We start from the raw sequence: 25,218 nt of genomic DNA, 5'->3' as shown, positions 1-25,218 counted from the left end.
AAATCATGCATATGGGTCGGAAATGATATCCATTTGACCCCTTGAGATCTTCTTTATAGAACCACAGACCTCAATGTCTATGATAGAACCCATACCATTCCTCTTGTGTATCAGCTTTATTTATCTTAATATTTGAGTGCAAACACCGCAAGGTCATGTTCCCGACCCGCCTAAAGTATTTTAAGTGCGCTCAACAAAACTATGTTAATAAAGGCCACTCAAGAGGGTTTTGTAAATGACCTCGTGTTGCTGATTATGAAAATCAAGGCTACGAGTCTGATGTTTGTTGTTGTAGTGGTCAAATTAAAATACAAAAGGCTTTTAGTTGCAACAACCCGCTTATTGTTCCAATAAGGCCGCGATCCTAAATCAGGTCTCGACCTCTAAATATGGAGTTGTGAGACTTGAATAAGTGGACATATGACACACTTTTTGATATGGGTCGGGGTAATCCTGATGGATTTATTGGAACTCTTTATTCATGTTATTACAACTGCTTTACTCGCTGTAAAGGTACGAGAAGCAATAAATAAGTAGCCACAACACACTTACCAACCGATCCATTTATAGTTGTATCTCCAGTTCTTATCACACCAATAGATACATTTCCTTGCGTCTCGAGTACGTAATAGACAGGCTTCATGAAAGTATAGACAGCTGTAAGAAACGATTGAATGCATGAATCAGAATCTCCGATTTTTATACGGGTAAAAATCTTATACGGCCTGCTTTTAAATATAACATAACCAAGTGACCGCCCCAGATCGACACTTTGCAAATGTATTTTCACGTAGGCCTAAAAGTTTGACGAGTTGTTAGCAGTCATCTCATTTGCTCTGCGATTGTCAGTTGAGGATAGTACGCACGACTGGGTGTATTATGTGACTTTCTACCACAAGTAACCTTACCCTGGGTTGACCACTAAGTTTGAAAACTCCAGAACTTTTTACAGTTACAGGTATCGGTACATCCGACGGTGCATATCTGTCTTTATATATACCCCTTCCTTCTAGAATTCGTGTATGCATTGTGTATAATCGATCGATGATTTCTTGTGTTAAGACAACATAGGTCTACTTAATAAAAACCCATAACTTCCGATTGAATCGCTCAGCTTACATGGCCTTGTTGGATTTTGTTATTATGTTTTTATGGGTGTGCAAAAGAAGACGCCTGTGTATACGCACATGCGTGCATGTGGGGTGAGTAGGGGTTTGTGTTGTGTGTGTGGGGTGTTTCTGGGTGCGTATACGGCGTCTGAATCAATGCTGGTGCTGATGATGCTTTTATTATCTGAAACTCACCACCGGGATATTTGTCACAAGTATCCCCAATGCCGTCCCCGTCCATGTCGATTTGATCTACGTTAGGAGTAGAGACACAATTATCGCATGCATCACCAACACCGTCATTATCACTGTCTAGTTGATTAGTGTTCGATACGTTTAAGCAGTTGTCACAAGCGTCACCAATCATATCGCCATCTGTGTCGTTTTGATTAGGGTTTGGTGTTAATGGGCAATTGTCATCGCCATTCAGATCTCCATCTCCGTCAATATCTTCGTCACAAGAATCGCCTTCATTGTCTACGTCCAGGTCTGATTGGTCTTCATTACGAATGAAAACACAGTTGTCCATGTCATTCTGTATTCCATCACCATCGATATCTTTGTCGCATAGATCGCCTAGGCCGTCACTATCAGTGTCCGCCTGATCTACATTGGGTACTTTTACACAATTGTCACAATCATTCGGGATCCCATCACCATCAATATCATCATCACAAGCGTCAGCGATGCCATCTCCATCAGTGTCGTTTTGATTTAAGGTGAATGTAAAAGGACACGTGTCGTTGTCATTTGGTACTCCATCGCCGTCGATATCATTGTCACAAGCATCTCCTTCTCCGTCGTTATTGGTGTCTATTTGATTACCATTTGGTGTGTATGGACAGTTATCCATATCATCTGGTATTCCATCACCGTCAGTGTCTGAAAAAACAACCCATAGTGTTTATAGTAAAAGTGAATTTATACACCATCGTTCGCGCTTTTCCCGACGCTACAAAAAAAAGCGCTACCTCAATGACTCAGCGGTGGAGTATAAATTCAGCTTAACTTTCATCTTGAATAGAATCTCCAAAGCCAGAAAGTAATTTTCCATCATGGAATTTATATCTCGTATGATTTAAATGCTCATTCAGTGATTTGCTCATCGGGAGGATCGTAAAAATCACCAAAATTCAGACTTTGTTTCCCTGGTTACTGTCAAAGATATGCTAACATAGCCTGCTAGTGGTTAAGCTGAAAGCCATGTATCAATGACAAAATGACATTTTCCAAATTCTGTCATTTGCATACTTGCAATCATAAGAAAATGGTCATGTATTTGATTGGGGCTTCAACTTTTCATATGTTTTGATCTGACTTTTCTTTGTTTTTTGCAATTTGTTGTCATTTAAAAATAGTAGTCATAAAAAAAATGTTTTATAAATTTTTAGGTGGACCCATTATCAAAATTGGCCCTGAAAATTTGTTGAAACGCATCACGTGAAAGACCTGTTGAAATGTAAATGAATCTCGTTAATCCCTCAATTTTACGACTATGTAATGTATTGAATAACGTGTGATGTGGATCAGAGACAACATAAAGCATAATTAATGTAAGAATTAATGTTAATTTAGGGGCTATTCTTGACAGTGAAAAACTGAATTTTTCTTGCATCGTTTGTCCCCATGCCGAAAACACAAAATGAATTTCCAAACTTCTTTTTTTGTTCTTCTTTAAAAAGTATTTTTTGTTCAGATTGTCAAATTAGGTATGCAGTTGGTCCGGTGTAGTACAAATAAATAAAGTTCATTTACCGTTCATTTGGCAAAGAAGTTCACAACTCCCAAAGAAACAGGCACAAAGGGCATCCTTTACAGTACCCCACCATTTAAACCCCCATTCGCACAACTTTACAAAATGGTTATTGAAAAACAAACAGAAAATGTGTAAGTTGCTACAGACCTCAAATTTGCAGGTAGAATAATTTCTGACAAAGCAAAAAAAAATGGGGGTGAATTGGTGTGTGCAAGCGCCATTGGGTTGACAGTTGATTAAAGTCCATCTATTATAATTGTACGTGAGCAATGGGCAAACAATAGAGAAATTACCAAAAGATGTCGATTTAATATTTTTACAGGTACAACATATGACTAAAATATCAAAGCAAATCAGGGGGCAACATTGTTAGACCTAATTGATAAGCAAAATGGACTGAATTATTTGCAAAGCCATTCTGATTGGTGATTTAGAGATATCATTTAATTGAAACCAATCAGAGGCAATGGTGAGAGAGAAATTAAAAAGATGTCGGTGCATATAATGCAAGCCCTAAGGAAAGTACATTTATAACATCTCAAAAGTTGCATCTAATTTGTGTTAAATCAATCGAACAACGTAAAACCCAGTTTTAACCTTTGATCAAGGAAAAATCCCGGCGCTGTTGCCATGTTAAATGTCTAGGGAAAATACGACAAACTTGGCTCAATTTTAGATTGCCATTTGGTTTTTGGATCGTCGTGACTTTATTTCTTGAACAGTTTCAACAAATGGGTCTTAAATCGAGATAAAAGATTTGTTTGCATATACAGGGGGTAAACATAACTTGTAAACCTTAATTCTTTGGCTTACTGTATATCCCATCATGTACTATTCGAGGTATGACGTAGTGTATCGACTCCTCGTAGATTACATGTACAACATTTTACTGATGGTCACCGAGATGTCTTTTCAATTATTTTGCCTTAATATGACATACCGATTCTATACGTGAATCTCGTTAATCCCATCGATGTTACGACTATGTAATTATTGAATACACGTGTGATGTGGATAGAGTCATTGCGACATAGAGCATATCCCTCATGTCAGAGATTAGTGTTTACTTTTTGACATTCCTGACAGTGTTAAACTGAATATGTCCATCGTTTGTCCCCATCCGAAAAAACACAAAAATGAATTTCAAACTTCTATTTTGTTCTTCTGTAGAGTAAAAAGTATTTTGTTCAGATTGTCAAGATTAGGTCTTGGTCCGGTGAGTACAAATAAATAAAAGTTCATTTACCGTTCATCTGGTACAGGTTACCACCAAATGCCATATAAAAACAGGCACACAGTCCATCCTTTACACATACCCCACCATTTAAACAACCGGTTCCACAGTCTGTTCTTACAAATATGAAAAGTTATTGAAAAACAAACAAAAGAGTGTGTTAAGTTGTTACCATTAAGTTTAGGTAATAACTGTGTTTTCATTATCAATATTGGACCAATCAGCAACATTGTTAGAATAATTTCACAAAGCAAAAAAAAATGGGGTGAATTATTTGCAAAGCGCCATTCTGATTGGTGATTAAAGTGAGAGATATCATGTAATTGACCAATCAGAGGCAATGGTTGAATCAGAAATTATACAAAGATGTCGATGCATCTAATGCATGAGCCCTGTAGGAAGAGTACATTTATAACATCTCAGCAAAAGTGCATCTAATACTTTGTTAAATTTCTCGAACAACAAGTAAAGCTCACTGTTTCATAATAACTTCAAATGTCTGAAATTCACTTAATTGATATTTGCCATCTAAATGTCGGAAAATACGACAAACTTGGCTCGTTGGATTCGTCTATATTGTGTCCATGTTTGTTGTAGTCACACTCCTTTGAAATTTACATATTATCCGCATTAACGGATGAGACGAAATCACCCAGGTTTGCAACCAACATGACCTTTGTAAATCCTAACTTTTTGTTCGCAAGAGTGATTTTATTTCGCTCTGTAATTCTAGATAAGAGAATGATCTTACCTGGTGCACTAGTGTCGCATTCATCGCCTAGGCCGTCACTATCGACGTCCGCCTGATCTACATTGACAATTTTTACACAATTGTCACAAACATTTGGGATCCCATCACCATCAATATCATCATCACATGCATCACCGATGCCATCGCCATCTGTGTCGTTTTGATTGAAGGTGAATGTAAAAGGGCACGTGTCGTTGGCATTTGGTACTCCATCGCCGTCGATGTCATTGTCACAAGCATCTCCCTCACATGCACGTCGTCATCGGTATCTGTTTGATCATCATTTGGTGTTAATGGACAGATGTCCATATCATCTGGTATTCCATCACCGTCCGTGTCTGAAAAAAGTAACAACCCAGAGTTCTTTAACTTATATCTTGAATAGTAATCACGTAATGTCCCTTAAAGTCACAAAGTTAATGTTTTTTCATCATTCAATTGACCACGGTCTCCTTAGGCGTGCGATTTAATGGGATAGTAACAAAATCTAAGTCTTTAATTGAAAGTAATATATGATTGGTACAATATATGACAACAAAATGCACATATAACATAATCACACAAACACAGTAATAATTTTAACTACTCAGTACTTAACCAGCCGTCTTCTTCTAGAGTTCTTGCAATGTTATGGACGGCTGATGCATATATACTTATTTACTTGTCCTGCGAAAATCAGCGAAGTCCATTGTACACTTATACTTGCATTTATAAATCCTTGTGTATAAAATCCTCACACGAAAATGGTGCTGCTTTCCCCAAATACTTAACTCCTTGCGCAGTTCTCCAAATACTAAACTCCTTTCGCCGTTCTCCAATCTCTTTACTCCTTGCGCAGTTCTCCTACTTGACAGACTTTAGAAGCTTTGAATCAGTTATTAGCATGACACCGAAGATCACAATAAATCCCTCCTTTTTGGGATGTCTCCACACTATCTTCTCCGTTCAGCGGTTAAATATTTAAATATAGCACCTTGCTAATGCTGATTCAATATTCAACTTTGTGAATATTTTGCTGCATTATACACACAGCTCACTGTTTCATAATAATCAAATGTCTGAGTAATAAACCTGTTGATATTTGCTTTTATAGGAACCAAAACCCACATCTATTAATAGATCGTTCTATCATATTACAACACTTCCTGTGGGTGATTCCCAAATCTTATCCATTTCACAATCCAAAGGATTTTCCCATGATTATAAATAAAGAGAATCGTCTAGAGATGAAGAGGGGTCCCCAAACAATCTAAAATTAGATATGATTCAATTTGTTTTGATCACTTGATGAAAGAAAGGGAATTCCCCTAAACATGCCATAACACACTCACACTCTTTCATGATTACTTCCCCTTGTCTCATATTTCTCATGACATCCTTTCAACTTGTAAACAAAGTAAAATAATTAAATTAAATTACTGGGCCACATCACATATGCTGAATATGAATGTTTTGTACAAAAAACAACTACACCAAAAATTTAAAGAAAACCAAAAAAAGAAACAATGAATAAAAGAATCAATCTAAACAAAACGAAAATAATAAAGCAAAAACAATGGAGATCTGCGAGATGCGATAAGCTAGTGCATAGACCTTTTTCAACTGCATCTTATCATGCACTATTCGAGCAGGTATGACGTGGTACATCCTCCTCGTAGTCAGTGCATAACTAATAATCACAAAGATGTATTTGCAATTATTTAGTCATTTTTAAAAATATATCATTAAAAAAAAAGCCTAACTTTATTAAATACCAAAATGCGGAAATAGGTGTGAATTGAGACATTTATCTGTTACATCATTTTATTTATGTATTTAAAACAGTTTATAAGCGTGATAAGAAACTGTTTAATTGGAATTTCCAAAAGTTTGTTTGTACTCCTTTGGAGAGTAAAAATCTTTCTGTTTTGTCCAGATTGTTAAGATTAGGGTTGGCCCGGGTTGGAAAAATAAATCTCTGTTATACTTGGGGGGTACACACATAACCCTGTATGTAAATTGTGACTATTTTCATTTATTTTTCAGACAAAACAAAAACTAATATCTGGTGTACACTGGTAACAAAAGTTATGTATATCATTTGTGGCAATTGAACCACTTTACCTGAAATTTCAGTGACTCAAGACAAGCGGTTCAGTAAATATGATAGAAATGATGGTACATCCCAGCGGTACCTCATTTCTTATCATAAATAACGAATCGTTTATCTTGGGTCACTGAAATTTGAACAGTGTAGTAACTGGATTCCTTGACCCCTCTGAAATCAACGAATATACATAACTTTTGTTACCAGTTGTTATTAGCGAAAAATTTTCAGAAAAAAGTGCAAAAATAGTCACAAATTTATCGAAGGGTGTAGTACCCCCTTAAAAGATAAAATGTGTTTCATTTACCGTTTATTTGGCAAAGGTTGCCAGCAAACCCCACAAAACAGGCACATAGACCATCCGCAACACAGATCCCATTATTATAACAACCAGGTACACAGTCTGTTGCAAAAGAGTTATTGAAAAGAAACAAAAGAGTGTGTTTAGTTGTATAGCCATTGATATTAGGTAATAACTGTATATTACTTGTTGAGACTGAAATTGTACAAAAGGATCAATATTGATGCATCTAATGCATGCATGAGCCTTGCTGGGTAGAGTACTTTTGTTCCAGTCACACTCCTTTTTAACTTTACATACTATGTAGTAGATAAACGGTTCAAAACAGACCATTACCATAGATAATCGGTGTCTTGTTGAGGTATGGTGAGCATGTTAGTCGCTCGGAAGGCGAGACCCCGAAGACACCGATTATTTATGGTAATGGTTGAACCGTTTATCTTACATATACGGCGAGCCAAAATAAACGAATTTGGTGTAATAGTTTCCAAAAGACAAAATGGAAAAGCTGATGTATTATCTTGTAAAAGTTTAGGGTTTTCTCAAAATAAAAACACCGAGACAGTGTAATATTCCTTCCATGTGTCCTGCATTCGAGTCTATGGGTCTATCTAGTAACAAATGCAAGAGATTTAATCAAATCAATACAGAATTGATTCAATTGATTTTACGGGAGATTCTATTCAATTCATTTGTGGTCCTATCCCTCTCGAGAGCCTTATTAATTCCTCATTAATTCATAATATTAATAATGTATGTAAATAGTTCAAAGGTCAATTTCCAAAGTGGGTGGGTTATACCTAGCCAACTCTTTTAACACCATAGAATATATATTTATCTTTAATATACTTTTAGAATAAATGTCCCGAACCAAATCAACGCATATTCCTGGGTACCCTCCTCGACCTATTTTGGTTGGGGTTAGGCCGCAGATTGTTGTAGGTTTCCTACATCTAGTCTTGTGGCCTGTAATGTACTGCATTTTAGGTGCACAAAGTATCCTTGGTTGAACTGATGTAAGACCTCATGGCTCTTGTTTTGTAACCAGGCGGTGATGGAAGCGATATCGCCAATTTTGAGGTCGCCATTGGATTAACACATAATCATGAAATCTTCACAAACAATTCTAAATTTTTTATGTGGTGTCAAAGCAAACTTGAAATTATCTTACTCTAAAACCGTCGGGGTTCGACAAAGTACCCCACTGCAAGTATGTTAATTTTCCATTTGTAATTGCTAACCGTGTATTTTGAATGGGGCTGTCAGCCCTATATCTTCGCCAGCCTCGTACGTCACGTGTTGGGCTTCCTATGCCGCCTATTTGTAACCTAATTTGTCGGAATCTTGGTTTTGTTGGGAGAGGGGGGGGACAAAGGTAGATTGACACACTCGTCCTTATTATGCAGGCTTAAGTTAAGGGACATAATACAAACTAATTTGCATTATTCAATAGAGGTGTTCTTGGTGTCATTCAATATATCATCTTCATTTAAATATAATATGCATAAACTTGCATATTAATTTATGCTGATCGTATAAAATATATAAATTCAAAATTAGAGCCCTCTATAATTTGATCAATTCATAATGTACTTTGATGCAATTTAAGTTTGTTGAAATGTCCAAAAGTCAAATAATGTGGCCAGTGTTTCTAAATGCGAACATGTACTTCTCTTGTTCAAAATTTATTGACCTGACCAAGATTATCTTGACCTGACCAAGATTATCTTGACCTGTCCAAGATTATCTTGACCTGTCCACATTACTTGATATAATCGACAGTTGACTTTTAACAAAAGAAATACAATAGATAATGGAACAAAAGAAGAGGGCTAGACGTGTATCAGAAGTTACAGGTGAGACAAACCAAAACTGGTTTTCAACCAACAGACTGGAGAATTATTGTTTATGAAGTTTATCCGTGCCACTGAATTCAGGATTACGCTTTGTAATTATAAAAACACAGACAAAATAAGTGATATTACCTATGTAAAAATGTTTTTTCGTTTACAAGAGTGATTGTATTTCGTTATGAAATTTTAGATATTATATTAGAGATTTATCTTACCTGGTGGAGTAGTGTCGCATTCATCGCCAAGGCCGTCACTATCGACGTCCAACTGAGCAGGATTGACCACTTTTACACAATTGTCACAATCATTCGGGATCCCATCACCATCAATATCATCATCACATGCATCACCGATGCCATCGCCATCTGTGTCGTTTTGATTTAAGTTGAATGTAAAAAGGCACGTGTCGTTGACATCTGGTACTCCATCGCCGTCGATGTCACTTTCACATGCATCTCCCTCAAGGTCTCCATCGGTATCTGCTTGATCATCATTTAGTGTTAATGGACAGTTGTCCATATCATCTGGTATTCCATCACCGTCCGTGTCTGAAAAATAACAACCCAGAGTTCTTTAACTTGTATCTTGAATAGTAATGTCCCTTAAAGCCACAAAGTTAATGCTTTTTCATCATTCAATTTATCACGTCTCCTTAGGCGTGCAATTTAATAGGGTAGTAATATGCTAAATCTTCATGTTTTGTACAAAAAACAACTACACCAAAAAATTTCAAGAAAAACGAAAAAAGAAACAATGAACAACAGAACCAATGCAAACAAAAGGAAACTAATAAAGCGAAAACAATGGAGATCTGCGAAATGCAATAAGCTATTGCATTAAAATAGCTCTTTTCAACTGCATCCTATCATGCACTATTCAAGCAGATATGAAGTGGTACATTCTCGTAGACTGCGTGCAACTGATAATCACAAAGATGTATTTGCGATAATTTTGCCATTTTTAAAAATATCGCTATAAAAAAAGGCCTAACTTAATTAAAAAGCAAAATGCGGAAATAGGTGTGAATTGGGACATTTCTCTGTTGCATCATTTTATTTGTGTATTTAAAACATTTTATACGCTTGATAAGAAACTGATTAATTGGAATTTCCAAAAAAAACAATTTTGGATTCCTTTGTAGAGCAAAAGTCTTTTTTTTGTCCAAATTGTTAAGATTATGGTTGGTCCGGGTAGGAAAAAATCTGTTATACTTAAAAGATAAAATGTGTTTCATTTACCGTTTATTTCGCAAAGGTTGCCAGCAAACCCCACAAAACAGGCACACAGACCATCCGCAACACAGATACCACCACTGTAACAACCGGGTGCACAGTCTGTTATAAAATATAAAAGAGTTATTGAAAAAGAAACAAAGGAGTGTTTAGATTTACAACCATTAATATTAGGTAAGAACTGTATAATACTTGTTGAGGCTGAAATTGTACAAACAATGCACGCCTATTGACACCAATATTGATGCGTCTAATGCATGCATGAGCCCTACCGGATGGAGTACTTTCTGTTCCAGTCACACTCCTTTTAACTTGACATACTATCAGAAGTTACAGGTGAGACAAACCCACCATGGTTTTCAACCAACCGACTGGAGAATTATTGTTTATGAAGTTTATCCGTGCCACTGAATTCAGTATTACGCTTTGTAATTATAACAACACAGACAAAATAAGTGATATTACCTATGTAAAAATATTTTTTCGTTTACAAGAGTGATTGTATTTCGTTATGAAATTTTAGATATTATATTAGAGATTTATCTTACCTGGTGGAGTAGTGTCGCATTCATCGCCAAGGCCGTCACTATCGACGTCCAACTGAGCTGGATTGACCACTTTTACACAATTGTCACAATCATTCGGGATCCCATCACCATCAATATCATCATCACATGCATCACCGATGCCATCGCCATCTGTGTCGTTTTGATTTAAGTTGAATGTAAAAGGCACGTGTCGTTGACATCTGGTACTCCATCGCCGTCGATGTCACTTTCACAAGCATCTCCCTCAAGGTCTCCATCGGTATCTGCTTGATCATCATTTAGTGTTAATGGACAGTTGTCCATATCATCTGGTATTCCATCACCGTCCGTGTCTGAAAAATAACAACCCAGAGTTCTTTAACTTGTATCTTGAATAGTAATGTCCCTTAAAGCCACAAAGTTAATGCTTTTTCATCATTCAATTTATCACGTCTCCTTAGGCGTGCGATTTAATAGGGTAGTAATATGCTGAATCTTCATGTTTTGTACAAAAAACAACTACACCAAAAAATTTCAAGAAAAACGAAAAACGAAACAATGAACAACAGAACCAATGCAAACAAAAGGAAACTAATAAAGCGAAAACAATGGAGATCTGCGAAATGCAATAAGCTATTGCATTAAAATAGATCTTTTCAACTGCATCCTATCATGCACTATTCGAGCAGGTATGAAGTGGTACATTCTCGTAGACTGTGTACAACTGATAATCACAAAGATGTATTTGCGATAATTTTGCCATTTAAACAAATATCGTTATAAAAAAGGCCTAACTTAATTAAAAAGCAAAATGCGGAAATAGGTGTGAACTGGGACATTTCTCTGTTGCATCACTTTATTTGTGTATTTAAAACATTTTATAAGCTTGATAAGACACTGATTAATTGGAATTTCCAAAAAAAACACTTTGGATTCCTTTGTAGAGCAAAAGTCTTTTTTTGTCCAGATTGTTAAGATTATGGTTGGTCCGGGTAGGAAAAAATCTGTTATACTTAAAAGATAAAATGTGTTTCATTTACCGTTTATTTCGCAAAGGTTGCCAGCAAACCCCACAAAACAGGCACACAGACCATCCGCAACACAGATACCACCACTGTAACAACCGGGTGCACAGTCTGTTATAAAATATAAAAGAGTTATTGAAAAAGAAACAAAGGAGTGTTTAGATTTACAACCATTAATATTAGGTAAGAACTGTATAATACTTGTTGAGGCTGAAATTGTACAAACAATGCACGCCTATTGACACCAATATTGATGCGTCTAATGCATGCATGAGCCCTACCGGATGGAGTACTTTCTGTTCCAGTCACACTCCTTTTTAACTTGACATACTATCAGAAGTTACATGTGAGACAAACCCACCATGGTTTTCAACCAACCGACTGGAGAATTATTGTTTATGAAGTTTATCCGTGCCACTGAATTCAGTATTACGCTTTGTAATTATAAAAACACAGACAAAATAAGTGATATTACCTATGTAAAAATATTTTTCGTTTACAAGAGTGATTGTATTTCGTTATGAAATTTTAGATATTATATTAGAGATTTATCTTACCTGGTGGAGTAGTGTCGCATTCATCGCCAAGGCCGTCACTATCGACGTCCAACTGAGCTGGATTGACCACTTTTACACAATTGTCACAATCATTCGGGATCCCATCACCATCAATATCATCATCACATGCATCACCGATGCCATCGCCATCTGTGTCGTTTTGATTTAAGTTGAATATAAAACACTCTGTCGTTGACATCTGGTACTCCATCGCCGTCGATGTCACTTTCACAAGCATCTCCCTCAAGGTCTCCATCGGTATCTGCTTGATCATCATTTAGTGTTAATGGACAGTTGTCCATATCATCTGGTATTCCATCACCGTCCGTGTCTGAAAAATAACAACCCAAAGTTCTTTAACTTGTATCTTGAATAGTATGTCCTTAAATAATGTCCCTTAAAGCCACAAAGTTAATGCTTTTTCATCATTCAATTTATCACGTCTCCTTAGGCGTGCAATTTAATAGGGTAGTAATATGCTGAATCTTCATGTTTTGTACAAAAACAACTACACCAAAAATTTCAAGAAAAACGTAAAAAGAAACAATGAACAACAGAACCAATGCAAACAAAAGGAAACTAATAAAGCGAAAACAATGGAGATCTGCGAAATGCAATAAGCTATTGCATTAAAATAGATCTTTTCAACTGCATCCTATCATGCACTATTCGAGCAGATATGAAGTGGTACATTCTCGTAGACTGTGTACAACTGATAATCACAAAGATGTATTTGCGATAATTTGCCATTTAAAAAATATCGTTATAAAAAAGGCCTAACTTAATTAAAAAGCAAAATGCGGAAATAGGTGTGAACTGGGACATTTCTCTGTTGCATCATTTTATTTGTGTATTTAAAACATTTTATAAGCTTGATAAGAAACTGATTAATTGGAATTTCCAAAAAAAAACTTTGGATTCCTTTGTAGAGCAAAAGTCTTTTTTTTTTGTCCAGATTGTTAAGATTATGGTTGGTCCGGGTAGGAAAAAATCTGTTATACTTAAAAGATAAAATGTGTTTCATTTACCGTTTATTTCGCAAAGGTTGCCAGCAAACCCCACAAAACAGGCACACAGACCATCCGCAACACAGATACCACCACTGTAACAACCGGGTGCACAGTCTGTTATAAAATATAAAAGAGTTATTGAAAAAGAAACAAAGGAGTGTTTAGATTTACAACCATTAATATTAGGTAAGAACTGTATAATACTTGTTGAGGCTGAAATTGTACAAACAATGCACGCCTATTGACACCAATATTGATGCGTCTAATGCATGCATGAGCCCTACCGGATGGAGTACTTTCTGTTCCAGTCACACTCCGTTTTAACTTGACATACTATCAGAAGTTACAGGTGAGACAAACCCACCATGGTTTTCAACCAACCGACTGGAGAATTATTGTTTATGAAGTTTATCCGTGCCACTGAATTCAGTATTACGCTTTGTAATTATAAAAACACAGACAAAATAAGTGATATTACCTATGTAAAAATTTTTTCGTTTACAAGAGTGATTGTATTTCGTTATGAAATTTTAGATATTATATTAGAGATTTATCTTACCTGGTGGAGTAGTGTCGCATTCATCGCCAAGGCCGTCACTATCGACGTCCAACTGAGCTGGATTGACCACTTTTACACAATTGTCACAATCATTCGGGATCCCATCACCATCAATATCATCATCACATGCATCACCGATGCCATCGCCATCTGTGTCGTTTTGATTTAAGTTGAATATAAAAGGCACGTGTCGTTGACATCTGGTACTCCATCGCCGTCGATGTCACTTTCACAAGCATCTCCCTCAAGGTCTCCATCGGTATCTGCTTGATCATCATTTAGTGTTAATGGACAGTTGTCCATATCATCTGGTATTCCATCCGTCCGTGTCTGAAAAATAACAACCCAGAGTTCTTTAACTTGTATCTTGAATAGTAATGTCCCTTAAAGCCACAAAGTTAATGCTTTTTCATCATTCAATTTATCACGTCTCCTTAGGCGTGCAATTTAATAGGGTAGTAATATGCTGAATCTTCATGTTTTGTACAAAAAACAACTACACCAAAAATTTCAAGAAAAACGAAAAAAGAAACAATGAACAACAGAACCAATGCAAACAAAAGGAAACTAATAAAGCGAAAACAATGGAGATCTGCGAAATGCAATAAGCTATTGCATTAAAATAGATCTTTTCAACTGCATCCTATCATGCACTATTCGAGCAGGTATGAAGTGGTACATTCTCGTAGACTGTGTACAACTGATAATCACAAAGATGTATTTGCGATAATTTTGCCATTTAAAAAATATCGTTATAAAAAAGGCCTAACTTAATTAAAAAGCAAAATGCGGAAATAGGTGTGAACTGGGACATTTCTCTGTTGCATCACTTTATTTGTGTATTTAAAACATTTTATAAGCTTGATAAGAAACTGATTAATTGGAATTTCCAAAAAAAAAACTTTGGATTCCTTTGTAGAGCAAAAGTCTTTTTTTTTTGTCCAGATTGTTAAGATTATGGTTGGTCCGGGTAGGAAAAAATCTGTTATACTTAAAAGATAAAATGTGTTTCATTTACCGTTTATTTCGCAAAGGTTGCCAGCAAACCCCACAAAACAGGCACACAGACCATCCGCAACACAGATACCACCACTGTAACAACCGGGTGCACAGTCTGTTATAAAATATAAAAGAGTTATTGAAAAAGAAACAAAGGAGTGTTTAGATTTACAACCATTAATATTAGGTAAGAACTGTATAATACTTGTTGAGGCTGAAATTGTACAAACAATGCACGCCTATTGACACCAATATTGATGCGTCTAATGCATGCATGAGCCCTACCGGATGGAGTACTTTCTGTTCCAGTCACACTCCTTTTTAACTTGACATACTATCAGAAGTTACAGGTGAGACAAACCCACCATGTTTTCAACCAACCGACTGGAGAATTATTGTTTATGAAGTTTATCCGTGCCACTGAATTCAGTATTACGCTTTGTAATTATAAAAACACAGACAAAATAAGTGATATTACCTATGTAAAAATATTTTTTCGTTTACAAGAGTGATTGTATTTCGTTATGAAATTTTAGATATTATATTAGAGATTTATCTTACCTGGTGGAGTAGTGTCGCATTCATCGCCAAGGCCGTCACTATCGACGTCCAACTGAGCTGGATTGACCACTTTTACACAATTGTCACAATCATTCGGGATCCCATCACCATCAATATCATCATCACATGCATCACCGATGCCATCGCCATCTGTGTCGTTTTGATTTAAGTTGAATGTAAAAAGGCACGTGTCGTTGACATCTGGTACTCCATCGCCGTCGATGTCACTTTCACAAGCATCTCCCTCAAGGTCTCCATCGGTATCTGCTTGATCATCATTTAGTGTTAATGGACAGTTGTCCATATCATCTGGTATTCCATCACCGTCCGTGTCTGAAAAATAACAACCCAGAGTTCTTTAACTTGTATCTTGAATAGTAATGTCCCTTAAAGCCACAAAGTTAATGCTTTTTCATCATTCAATTTATCACGTCTCCTTAGGCGTGCGATTTAATAGGGTAGTAATATGCTGAATCTTCATGTTTTGTACAAAAAACAACTACACCAAAAAATTTCAAGAAAAACGAAAAACGAAACAATGAACAACAGAACCAATGCAAACAAAAGGAAACTAATAAAGCGAAAACAATGGAGATCTGCGAAATGCAATAAGCTATTGCATTAAAATAGATCTTTTCAACTGCATCCTATCATGCACTATTCGAGCAGGTATGAAGTGGTACATTCTCGTAGACTGTGTACAACTGATAATCACAAAGATGTATTTGCGATAATTTTGCCATTTAAACAAATATCGTTATAAAAAAAGGCCTAACTTAATTAAAAAGCAAAATGCGGAAATAGGTGTGAACTGGGACATTTCTCTGTTGCATCACTTTATTTGTGTATTTAAAACATTTTATAAGCTTGATAAGAAACTGATTAATTGGAATTTCCAAAAAAACCTTTGGATTCCTTTGTAGAGCAAAAGTCTTTTTTTTTGTCCAGATTGTTAAGATTATGGTTGGTCCGGGTAGGAAAAAATCTGTTATACTTAAAAGATAAAATGTGTTTCATTTACCGTTTATTTCGCAAAGGTTGCCAGCAAACCCCACAAAACAGGCACACAGACCATCCGCAACACAGATACCACCACTGTAACAACCGGGTGCACAGTCTGTTATAAAATATAAAAGAGTTATTGAAAAAGAAACAAAGGAGTGTTTAGATTTACAACCATTAATATTAGGTAAGAACTGTATAATACTTGTTGAGGCTGAAATTGTACAAACAATGCACGCCTATTGACACCAATATTGATGCGTCTAAATGCATGCATGAGCCCTACCGGATGGAGTACTTTCTGTTCCAGTCACACTCCTTTTTAACTTGACATACTATCAGAAGTTACAGGTGAGACAAACCCACCATGGTTTTCAACCAACCGACTGGAGAATTATTGTTTATGAAGTTTATCCGTGCCACTGAATTCAGTATTACGCTTTGTAATTATAAAACACAGACAAAATAAGTGATATTACCTATGTAAAAATATTTTTCGTTTACAAGAGTGATTGTATTTCGTTATGAAATTTTAGATATTATATTAGAGATTTATCTTACCTGGTGGAGTAGTGTCGCATTCATCGCCAAGGCCGTCACTATCGACGTCCAACTGAGCTGGATTGACCACTTTTACACAATTGTCACAATCATTCGGGATCCCATCACCATCAATATCATCATCACATGCATCACCGATGCCATCGCCATCTGTGTCGTTTTGATTTAAGTTGAATATAAAAAGGCACGTGTCGTTGACATCTGTTACTCCATCGCCGTCGATGTCACTTTCACAAGCATCTCCCTCAAGGTCTCCATCGGTATCTGCTTGATCATCATTTAGTGTTAATGGACAGTTGTCCATATCATCTGGTATTCCATCACCGTCCGTGTCTGAAAAATAACAACCCAGAGTTCTTTAACTTGTATCTTGAATAGTAATGTCCCTTAAAGCCACAAAGTTAATGCTTTTTCATCATTCAATTTATCACGTCTCCTTAGGCGTGCAATTTAATAGGGTAGTAATATGCTGAATCTTCATGTTTTGTACAAAAAACAACTACACCAAAAAATTTCAAGAAAAACGAAAAAAGAAACAATGAACAACAGAACCAATGCAAACAAAAGGAAACTAATAAAGCGAAAACAATGGAGATCTGCGAAATGCAATAAGCTATTGCATTAAAATAGATCTTTTCAACTGCATCCTATCATGCACTATTCAAGCAGGTATGAAGTGGTACATTCTCGTAGACTGTGTACAACTGATAATCACAAAGATGTATTTGCGATAATTTTGCCATTTAAAAAATATCGTTATAAAAAAGGCCTAACTTAATTAAAAAGCAAAATGCGGAAATAGGTGTGAACTGGGACATTTCTCTGTTGCATCATTTTATTTGTGTATTTAAAACATTTTATAAGCTTGATAAGAAACTGATTAATTGGAATTTCCAAAAAAAATTGGATTCCTTTGTAGAGTAAAAGTCTTTTTTTTTTTGTCCAGATTGTTAAGATTATGGTTGGTCCGGGTTGGAAAAAATCTCTGTTATACTTAAAAGATAAAATGTGTTTCATTTACCGTTTATTTCGCAAAGGTTGCCAGCAAACCCCACAAAACAGGCACACAGACCATCCGCAACACAGATACCACCACTGTAACAACCGGGTGCACAGTCTGTTATAAAATATAAAAGAGTTATTGAAAAAGAAACAAAGGAGTGTTTAGATTTACAACCATTAATATTAGGTAAGAACTGTATTATACTTGTTGAGGCTGAAATTGTACAAACAATGCACGCCTATTGACACCAATATTGATGCGTCTAATGCATGCATGAGCCCTACCGGATGGAGTACTTTCTGTTCCAGTCACACTCCTTTTTAACTTGACATACTATCAGAAGTTACAGGTGAGACAAACCCACCATGGTTTTCAACCAACCGACTGGAGAATTATTGTTTATGAAGTTTATCCGTGCCACTGAATTCAGTATTACGCTTTGTAATTATAAAAACACAGACAAAATAAGTGATATTACCTATGTAAAAATATTTTTTCGTTTACAAGAGTGATTGTATTTCGTTATGAAATTTTAGATATTATATTAGAGATTTATCTTACCTGGTGGAGTAGTGTCGCATTCATCGCCAAGGCCGTCACTATCGACGTCCAACTGAGCTGGATTGACCACTTTTACACAATTGTCACAATCATTCGGGATCCCATCACCATCAATATCATCATCACATGCATCACCGATGCCATCGCCATCTGTATCGTTTTGATTTAAGTTGAATATAAAAAGACACGTGTCGTTGACATCTGGTACTCCATCGCCGTCGATGTCACTTTCACAAGCATCTCCCTCAAGGTCTCCATCGGTATCTGCTTGATCATCATTTAGTGTTAATGGACAGTTGTCCATATCATCTGGTATTCCATCACCGTCCGTGTCTGAAAAATAACAACCCAGAGTTCTTTAACTTGTATCTTGAATAGTAATGTCCCTTAAAGCCACAAAGTTAATGCTTTTTCATCATTCAATTTATCACGTCTCCTTAGGCGTGCAATTTAATAGGGTAGTAATATGCTGAATCTTCATGTTTTGTACAAAAAACAACTACACCAAAAAATTTCAAGAAAAACGTAAAAAGAAACAATGAACAACAGAACCAATGCAAACAAAAGGAAACTAATAAAGCGAAAACAATGGAGATCTGCGAAATGCAATAAGCTATTGCATTAAAATAGATCTTTTCAACTGCATCCTATCATGCACTATTCAAGCAGGTATGAAGTGGTACATTCTCGTAGACTGTGTACAACTGATAATCACAAAGATGTATTTGCGATAATGTTGCCATTTTAAAAATATCGCTATAAAAAAAGGCCTAACTTAATTAAAAAGCAAAATGCGGAAATAGGTGTGAACTGGGACATTTCTCTGTTGCATCATTTTGTTTGTGTATTTAAAACATTTTATAAGCTTGATAAGAAACTGATTAATTGGAATTTCCAAAAAAAAATTGGATTCCTTTGTAGAGTAAAAGTCTTTTTTTTGTCCAGATTGTTAAGATTATGGTTGGTCCGGGTTGGAAAAAATCTCTGTTATACTTAAAAGATAAAATGTGTTTCATTTACCGTTTATTTCGCAAAGGTTGCCAGCAAACCCCACAAAACAGGCACACAGACCATCCGCAACACAGATACCACCACTGTAACAACCGGGTGCACAGTCTGTTATAAAATATAAAAGAGTTATTGAAAAAGAAACAAAGGAGTGTTTAGATTTACAACCATTAATATTAGGTAAGAACTGTATTATACTTGTTGAGGCTGAAATTGTACAAACAATGCACGCCTATTGACACCAATATTGATGCGTCTAATGCATGCATGAGCCCTACCGGATGGAGTACTTTCTGTTCCAGTCACACTCCTTTTTAACTTGACATACTATCAGAAGTTACAGGTGAGACAAACCCACCATGGTTTTCAACCAACCGACTGGAGAATTATTGTTTATGAAGTTTATCCGTGCCACTGAATTCAGTATTACGCTTTGTAATTATAAAAACACAGACAAAATAAGTGATATTACCTATGTAAAAATATTTTTCGTTTACAAGAGTGATTGTATTTCGTTATGAAATTTTAGATATTATATTAGAGATTTATCTTACCTGGTGGAGTAGTGTCGCATTCATCGCCAAGGCCGTCACTATCGACGTCCAACTGAGCTGGATTGACCACTTTTACACAATTGTCACAATCATTCGGGATCCCATCACCATCAATATCATCATCACATGCATCACCGATGCCATCGCCATCTGTATCGTTTTGATTTAAGTTGAATATAAAAAGACACGTGTCGTTGACATCTGGTACTCCATCGCCGTCGATGTCACTTTCACAAGCATCTCCCTCAAGGTCTCCATCGGTATCTGCTTGATCATCATTTAGTGTTAATGGACAGTTGTCCATATCATCTGGTATTCCATCACCGTCCGTGTCTGAAAAATAACAACCCAGAGTTCTTTAACTTGTATCTTGAATAGTAATGTCCCTTAAAGCCACAAAGTTAATGCTTTTTCATCATTCAATTTATCACGTCTCCTTAGGCGTGCAATTTAATAGGGTAGTAATATGCTGAATCTTCATGTTTTGTACAAAAAACAACTACACCAAAAATTTCAAGAAAAACGTAAAAAGAAACAATGAACAACAGAACCAATGCAAACAAAAGGAAACTAATAAAGCGAAAACAATGGAGATCTGCGAAATGCAATAAGCTATTGCATTAAAATAGATCTTTTCAACTGCATCCTATCATGCACTATTCAAGCAGGTATGAAGTGGTACATTCTCGTAGACTGTGTACAACTGATAATCACAAAGATGTATTTGCGATAATGTTGCCATTTAAAAAATATCGCTATAAAAAAGGCCTAACTTAATTAAAAAGCAAAATGCGGAAATAGGTGTGAACTGGGACATTTCTCTGTTGCATCATTTTGTTTGTGTATTTAAAACATTTTATAAGCTTGATAAGAAACTGATTAATTGGAATTTCCAAAAAAAAATTGGATTCCTTTGTAGAGTAAAGGTCTTTTTTTTTGTCCAGATTGTTAAGATTATGGTTGGTCCGGGTTGGAAAAAATCTGTTATACTTAAAAGATAAAATGTGTTTCATTTACCGTTTATTTCGCAAAGGTTGCCAGCAAACCCCACAAAACAGGCACACAGACCATCCGCAACACAGATACCACCACTGTAACAACCGGGTGCACAGTCTGTTATAAAATATAAAAGAGTTATTGAAAAAGAAACAAAGGACTGTTTAGATTTACAACCATTAATATTAGGTAAGAACTGTATAATACTTGTTGAGGCTGAAATTGTACAAACAATGCACGCCTATTGACACCAATATTGATGCGTCTAATGCATGCATGAGCCCTACCATACCGGATGGAGCACTCTCTGTTCCAGTCAAACTCCTTTTTAACTTTACATACTATCAAAAGTTACAGGTGAGACAAACCCACCATGCTTTTCAACCAACCGACTGGAGAATTATTGTTTATGAAGTTTATCCGTGCCACTGAATTCAGGATTACGCTTCATGATTATAAAAACACAGACAAAATAAGTGATATTACCTATGTAAAAATATATTTTCGTTTACAAGAGTGATTGTATTTCGCTATGTAATTTTAGATATTATATTAGAGATTTATCTTACCTGGTGGAGTAGTGTCGCATTCATCGCCAAGGCCGTCACTATCGACGTCCAACTGATCTGGATTGACCACTTTTACACAATTGTCACAATCATTCAGGATCCCATCACCATCAATATCATCATCACATGCATCACCGATGCCATCGCCATCTGTGTCGTTTTGATTTAAGTTGAATGTAAAACGGCACGTGTCGTTGTCATCTGGTACTCCATCGCCGTCGATGTCACTTTCACAAGCATCTCCTCAAGGTCTTCATCGGTATCTGCTTGATCATCATTTGGTGTTAATGGACAGTTGTCCATATCATCTGGTATTCCATCACCGTCCGTGTCTGAAAAATAACAACCCTGAGTTCTTTAACTTATATCTTGAATAGTAAAGTCCCTTAAAGCCACAAAGTTAATTCTTTTTTTTATCATTCAATTTATCACGTCACCTTAGGCGTACGATTTAATAGGGTAGTAATATCTTAATGTTTTATAGAAAAAAAATACACCAAAAAATTAAAGAGAAAAAAAAGAAACAATGAATAAAAGAATCAATCCAAACAAAACGAAAATAATAATGCAAAAACAATGGAGATCTGCGAGATGCGATAAGCTAGTGCATAGACCTTTTCACCTGCATCTTATCATGCACTATTCGAGCAGGTATGACGTGGTACATCCTCCTCGTAGTCAGTGTATAACTGATAATCACAAAGATGTATTTGCAATTATTTAGTCATTTTCTCTGTTATACTATGTGTTTCATTTACCGTTTATTTGGCAAAGGTTGCCAGCAAACCCCACAAAACAGGCACACAGACCATCCGCAACACAGATCCCATTATTATAACAACCGGGTACACAGTCTGTTGCAAAAGAGTTATTGAAAAGAAACAAAAGAGTGTGGTTAGTTGTACAGCCATTGATATTAGGTAATAACTGTATATTACTTGTTGCGACTGCAATTGTACAAAAGGGCACGCCAATTGAGATCAATATCGATGCATCTAATGCATGTTTGAGCCTTGCTGGGTAGAGTATTTTTGTTCCAGTCACACTCCTTTTTAACTTTACATACTATCAGAAGTTTATCTATTCCACTGAATTCAGGATTACGTTTTGTAATTATAAAAACACAGACAAAATAAGTGAAATTACCTATGTAAAAATAATTTTTCGTTTACAAGAGTGATTGTGACAATTGTGTAAATGTGGTCAATCCAGATCACCACAAGATTCTCATTAGGGCCGCCTGCGTATCGTCGCTAAGGTACTTGACTGGGACTGTGCACTACCAGTGAAGCACCAGTGTAGTACCAGCGCTATACCACTGCTGGTGGGTCCTGAGCAGTAGCAGCATTGGTACTGTGTAGGTACTCTGTGTATAGCGACGATGTACCTGTGCAGGGGGCCACAATATGAATCTTATAGTGTCAGAAAACGTTTTACTTAGGCACCAGAACCAAATTTGTCCGATCTGTAGATCGGCCATCGATGCTGCTAATTCGTTTCTATTGCCTTACCTGGAGTGTCATTGTCATTAATAATGACAGAAGCCTTGTGGACGGGTTCCAGGACAATCTGGCCAGCTGCAGCCGCTGGTGTAGGGTCATCAAATTCAATTTCGATAAGTAGCTGTTCAAGTCCTTCTTCAATATCATCATCAGTTATTTGCAGCGTGATTTCTTTCATGTATTCACCCGAGAGGAATGTCACTTCTCCGTTAACTGGAATAAAGGCGTCTGTGTCATCAAAGAAGTCAGCTGATAAGGACGTTGCTTTGAGCTCTGTAAGAAACAATTATGCTAGTAGGCGATTGACAGATATTCCCGAATATTTACACGTTCGGAATAACATCTAACCGTTTCGATACCTTAAATGATGTTTACTAATTTTTGAGTAATAAGGCAAAACAAATGTTTGCTTGCTCTCCACCGACCGACTCCAAAAATGGGCACAACCAGGGTCGGCCCTTAAAAAAATTTTATTTTTAATTTTTAGTTCATAATTTTAATGGTTTTTTATTACTTTTTTCTGTGTGTAAATTTCGTTTCAAAGCTAAATTTGGACAACAACAGTTTCTTTAGAAGAAATTCATTGCTGTAAACTCATTATATATCATTTATAACTGTCCATTCCTGCATCAATGTGTCCAATAAACTTGGCGTCTTATCTTGCGTATTGAAGGTATGAAGTGAAGTATTGATGTATCTTTCCACATGACCAATGTTCATTGCCTACAGGCTTATACAGTAGTGAGTCATTAAAAATATATATATAATTTTTCCGACCGTCCGACCCACCCCAAAAATCCAACTGGAGGTCAAGCAAACAAATATTGGCCTAATTGTGTGTGCCAATGTGCATAAATGCAGCTGTGATTACATAATTTTTAGAGTTTTTTAAAGCTACAAGGAAATTATACAAGCAAACGTTGGTATTTGTTATCTTACTTGTTGTTGTCTCAATACTAAGATCCCCTCGCCTCATAACAGTGAAAATAAGATTTCCAGAACCTTCATCGATCAAATATTCCGTACAATCTAAGAAGTATAGTGTTTCTGTAAATAGGAAAATATCATTAAACATGAAATGTTACTGAATGTATTAAACACACATTGTACATTGAGATGGATATTAACTGTTTCGATTCCGGGGAACAATATAACATACCGTAAAACCCCGTCTACAAGCATATATAGTGTTTTTTATGAACAAAGCTAAATGCAAGCGTTAATACACCAATATAATAGATTGGTCTTAAAATATTACTTGTTTGTATATGCTTAGATCCGTAATTTATTTGTTCAAATTCCATAATGGCGCCTAAATTAATGTAGCTTTCATCAGAGGCACTCTATGCTTGTAGACGGGGTTTTACGGTATTTAATGCAAACTAGCTTCATTAAACGCGAGACATGAAAATGACGTCAGACACCAGTATTGTCACATACAAAATCGCCGACAATTATAATTGAAGACAGAGATAAAAAGACTAGTTTTCGACGTTCTATCAACCAGGCCAAAAATATCGTACTGCGCAGGTCAACGACCAATCACGTCGCGCCTTTGCACTGACGTCAGACGCAAACTAGTCTTTTTAATTCGGTCTTCAATTATACAATGACAACCCGGCAAGTAGGTGTAGTATAACTTGTCGAGGAAACGTAACTTCTCTAAACATGAAGCGGCTGCAGACGACCAGTTTAAAATTTTGTTTAGAATTTCAATGACCATTTGGAATCAGCATGAAAAATGCATTAAAAATTAGCACTGAAAACTTAAACTAGTCAGGCAGTTGCTTGACTAACTTAAAGCTAGTCAAGCAGGTTAGTCCGGCCCGCCTGACCAACTTAACATTAGTCAAGCCCGTAGCTCAAGCTAGTCCAGCTTGCAATTTTGATAAGCTAGTCAAG

The 25,218-nt window shown here is 36.2% G+C and overlaps 1 protein-coding gene across 1 annotated transcript; it reads right to left on the bottom strand.

Annotated features, from left to right (window-relative positions):
* Positions 1-552: 552 nt before the first annotated feature.
* Positions 553-22,126, bottom strand: LOC140145175 (uncharacterized; the record flags this gene model as incomplete). The annotated part of the gene is made up of 21 exons (XM_072166950.1): positions 21,815-22,126; positions 21,267-21,362; positions 20,250-20,582; positions 19,708-19,803; positions 18,688-19,020; positions 18,145-18,240; positions 17,124-17,456; positions 16,582-16,677; positions 15,561-15,893; positions 15,019-15,114; positions 14,559-14,592; positions 14,001-14,200; positions 13,460-13,555; positions 12,567-12,762; positions 10,871-11,070; positions 10,329-10,424; positions 9,306-9,638; positions 5,039-5,188; positions 4,851-4,907; positions 1,305-1,991; positions 553-657 (listed from the first exon to the last, which is right to left on the bottom strand). Coding segments are annotated over exons 3-21 (3,841 nt in total), but the record flags the coding sequence as incomplete, so codon positions are not given.
* Positions 22,127-25,218: the final 3,092 nt, after the last annotated feature.

Source organism: Amphiura filiformis, unplaced genomic scaffold (assembly GCF_039555335.1).
Source record: "Amphiura filiformis unplaced genomic scaffold, Afil_fr2py scaffold_162, whole genome shotgun sequence".
Lineage (NCBI taxonomy): Eukaryota > Metazoa > Echinodermata > Ophiuroidea > Amphilepidida > Amphiuridae > Amphiura > Amphiura filiformis.
Note: the sequence above shows the minus strand (reverse complement) of the source record. Positions and strands in the feature narration are given on the sequence as shown.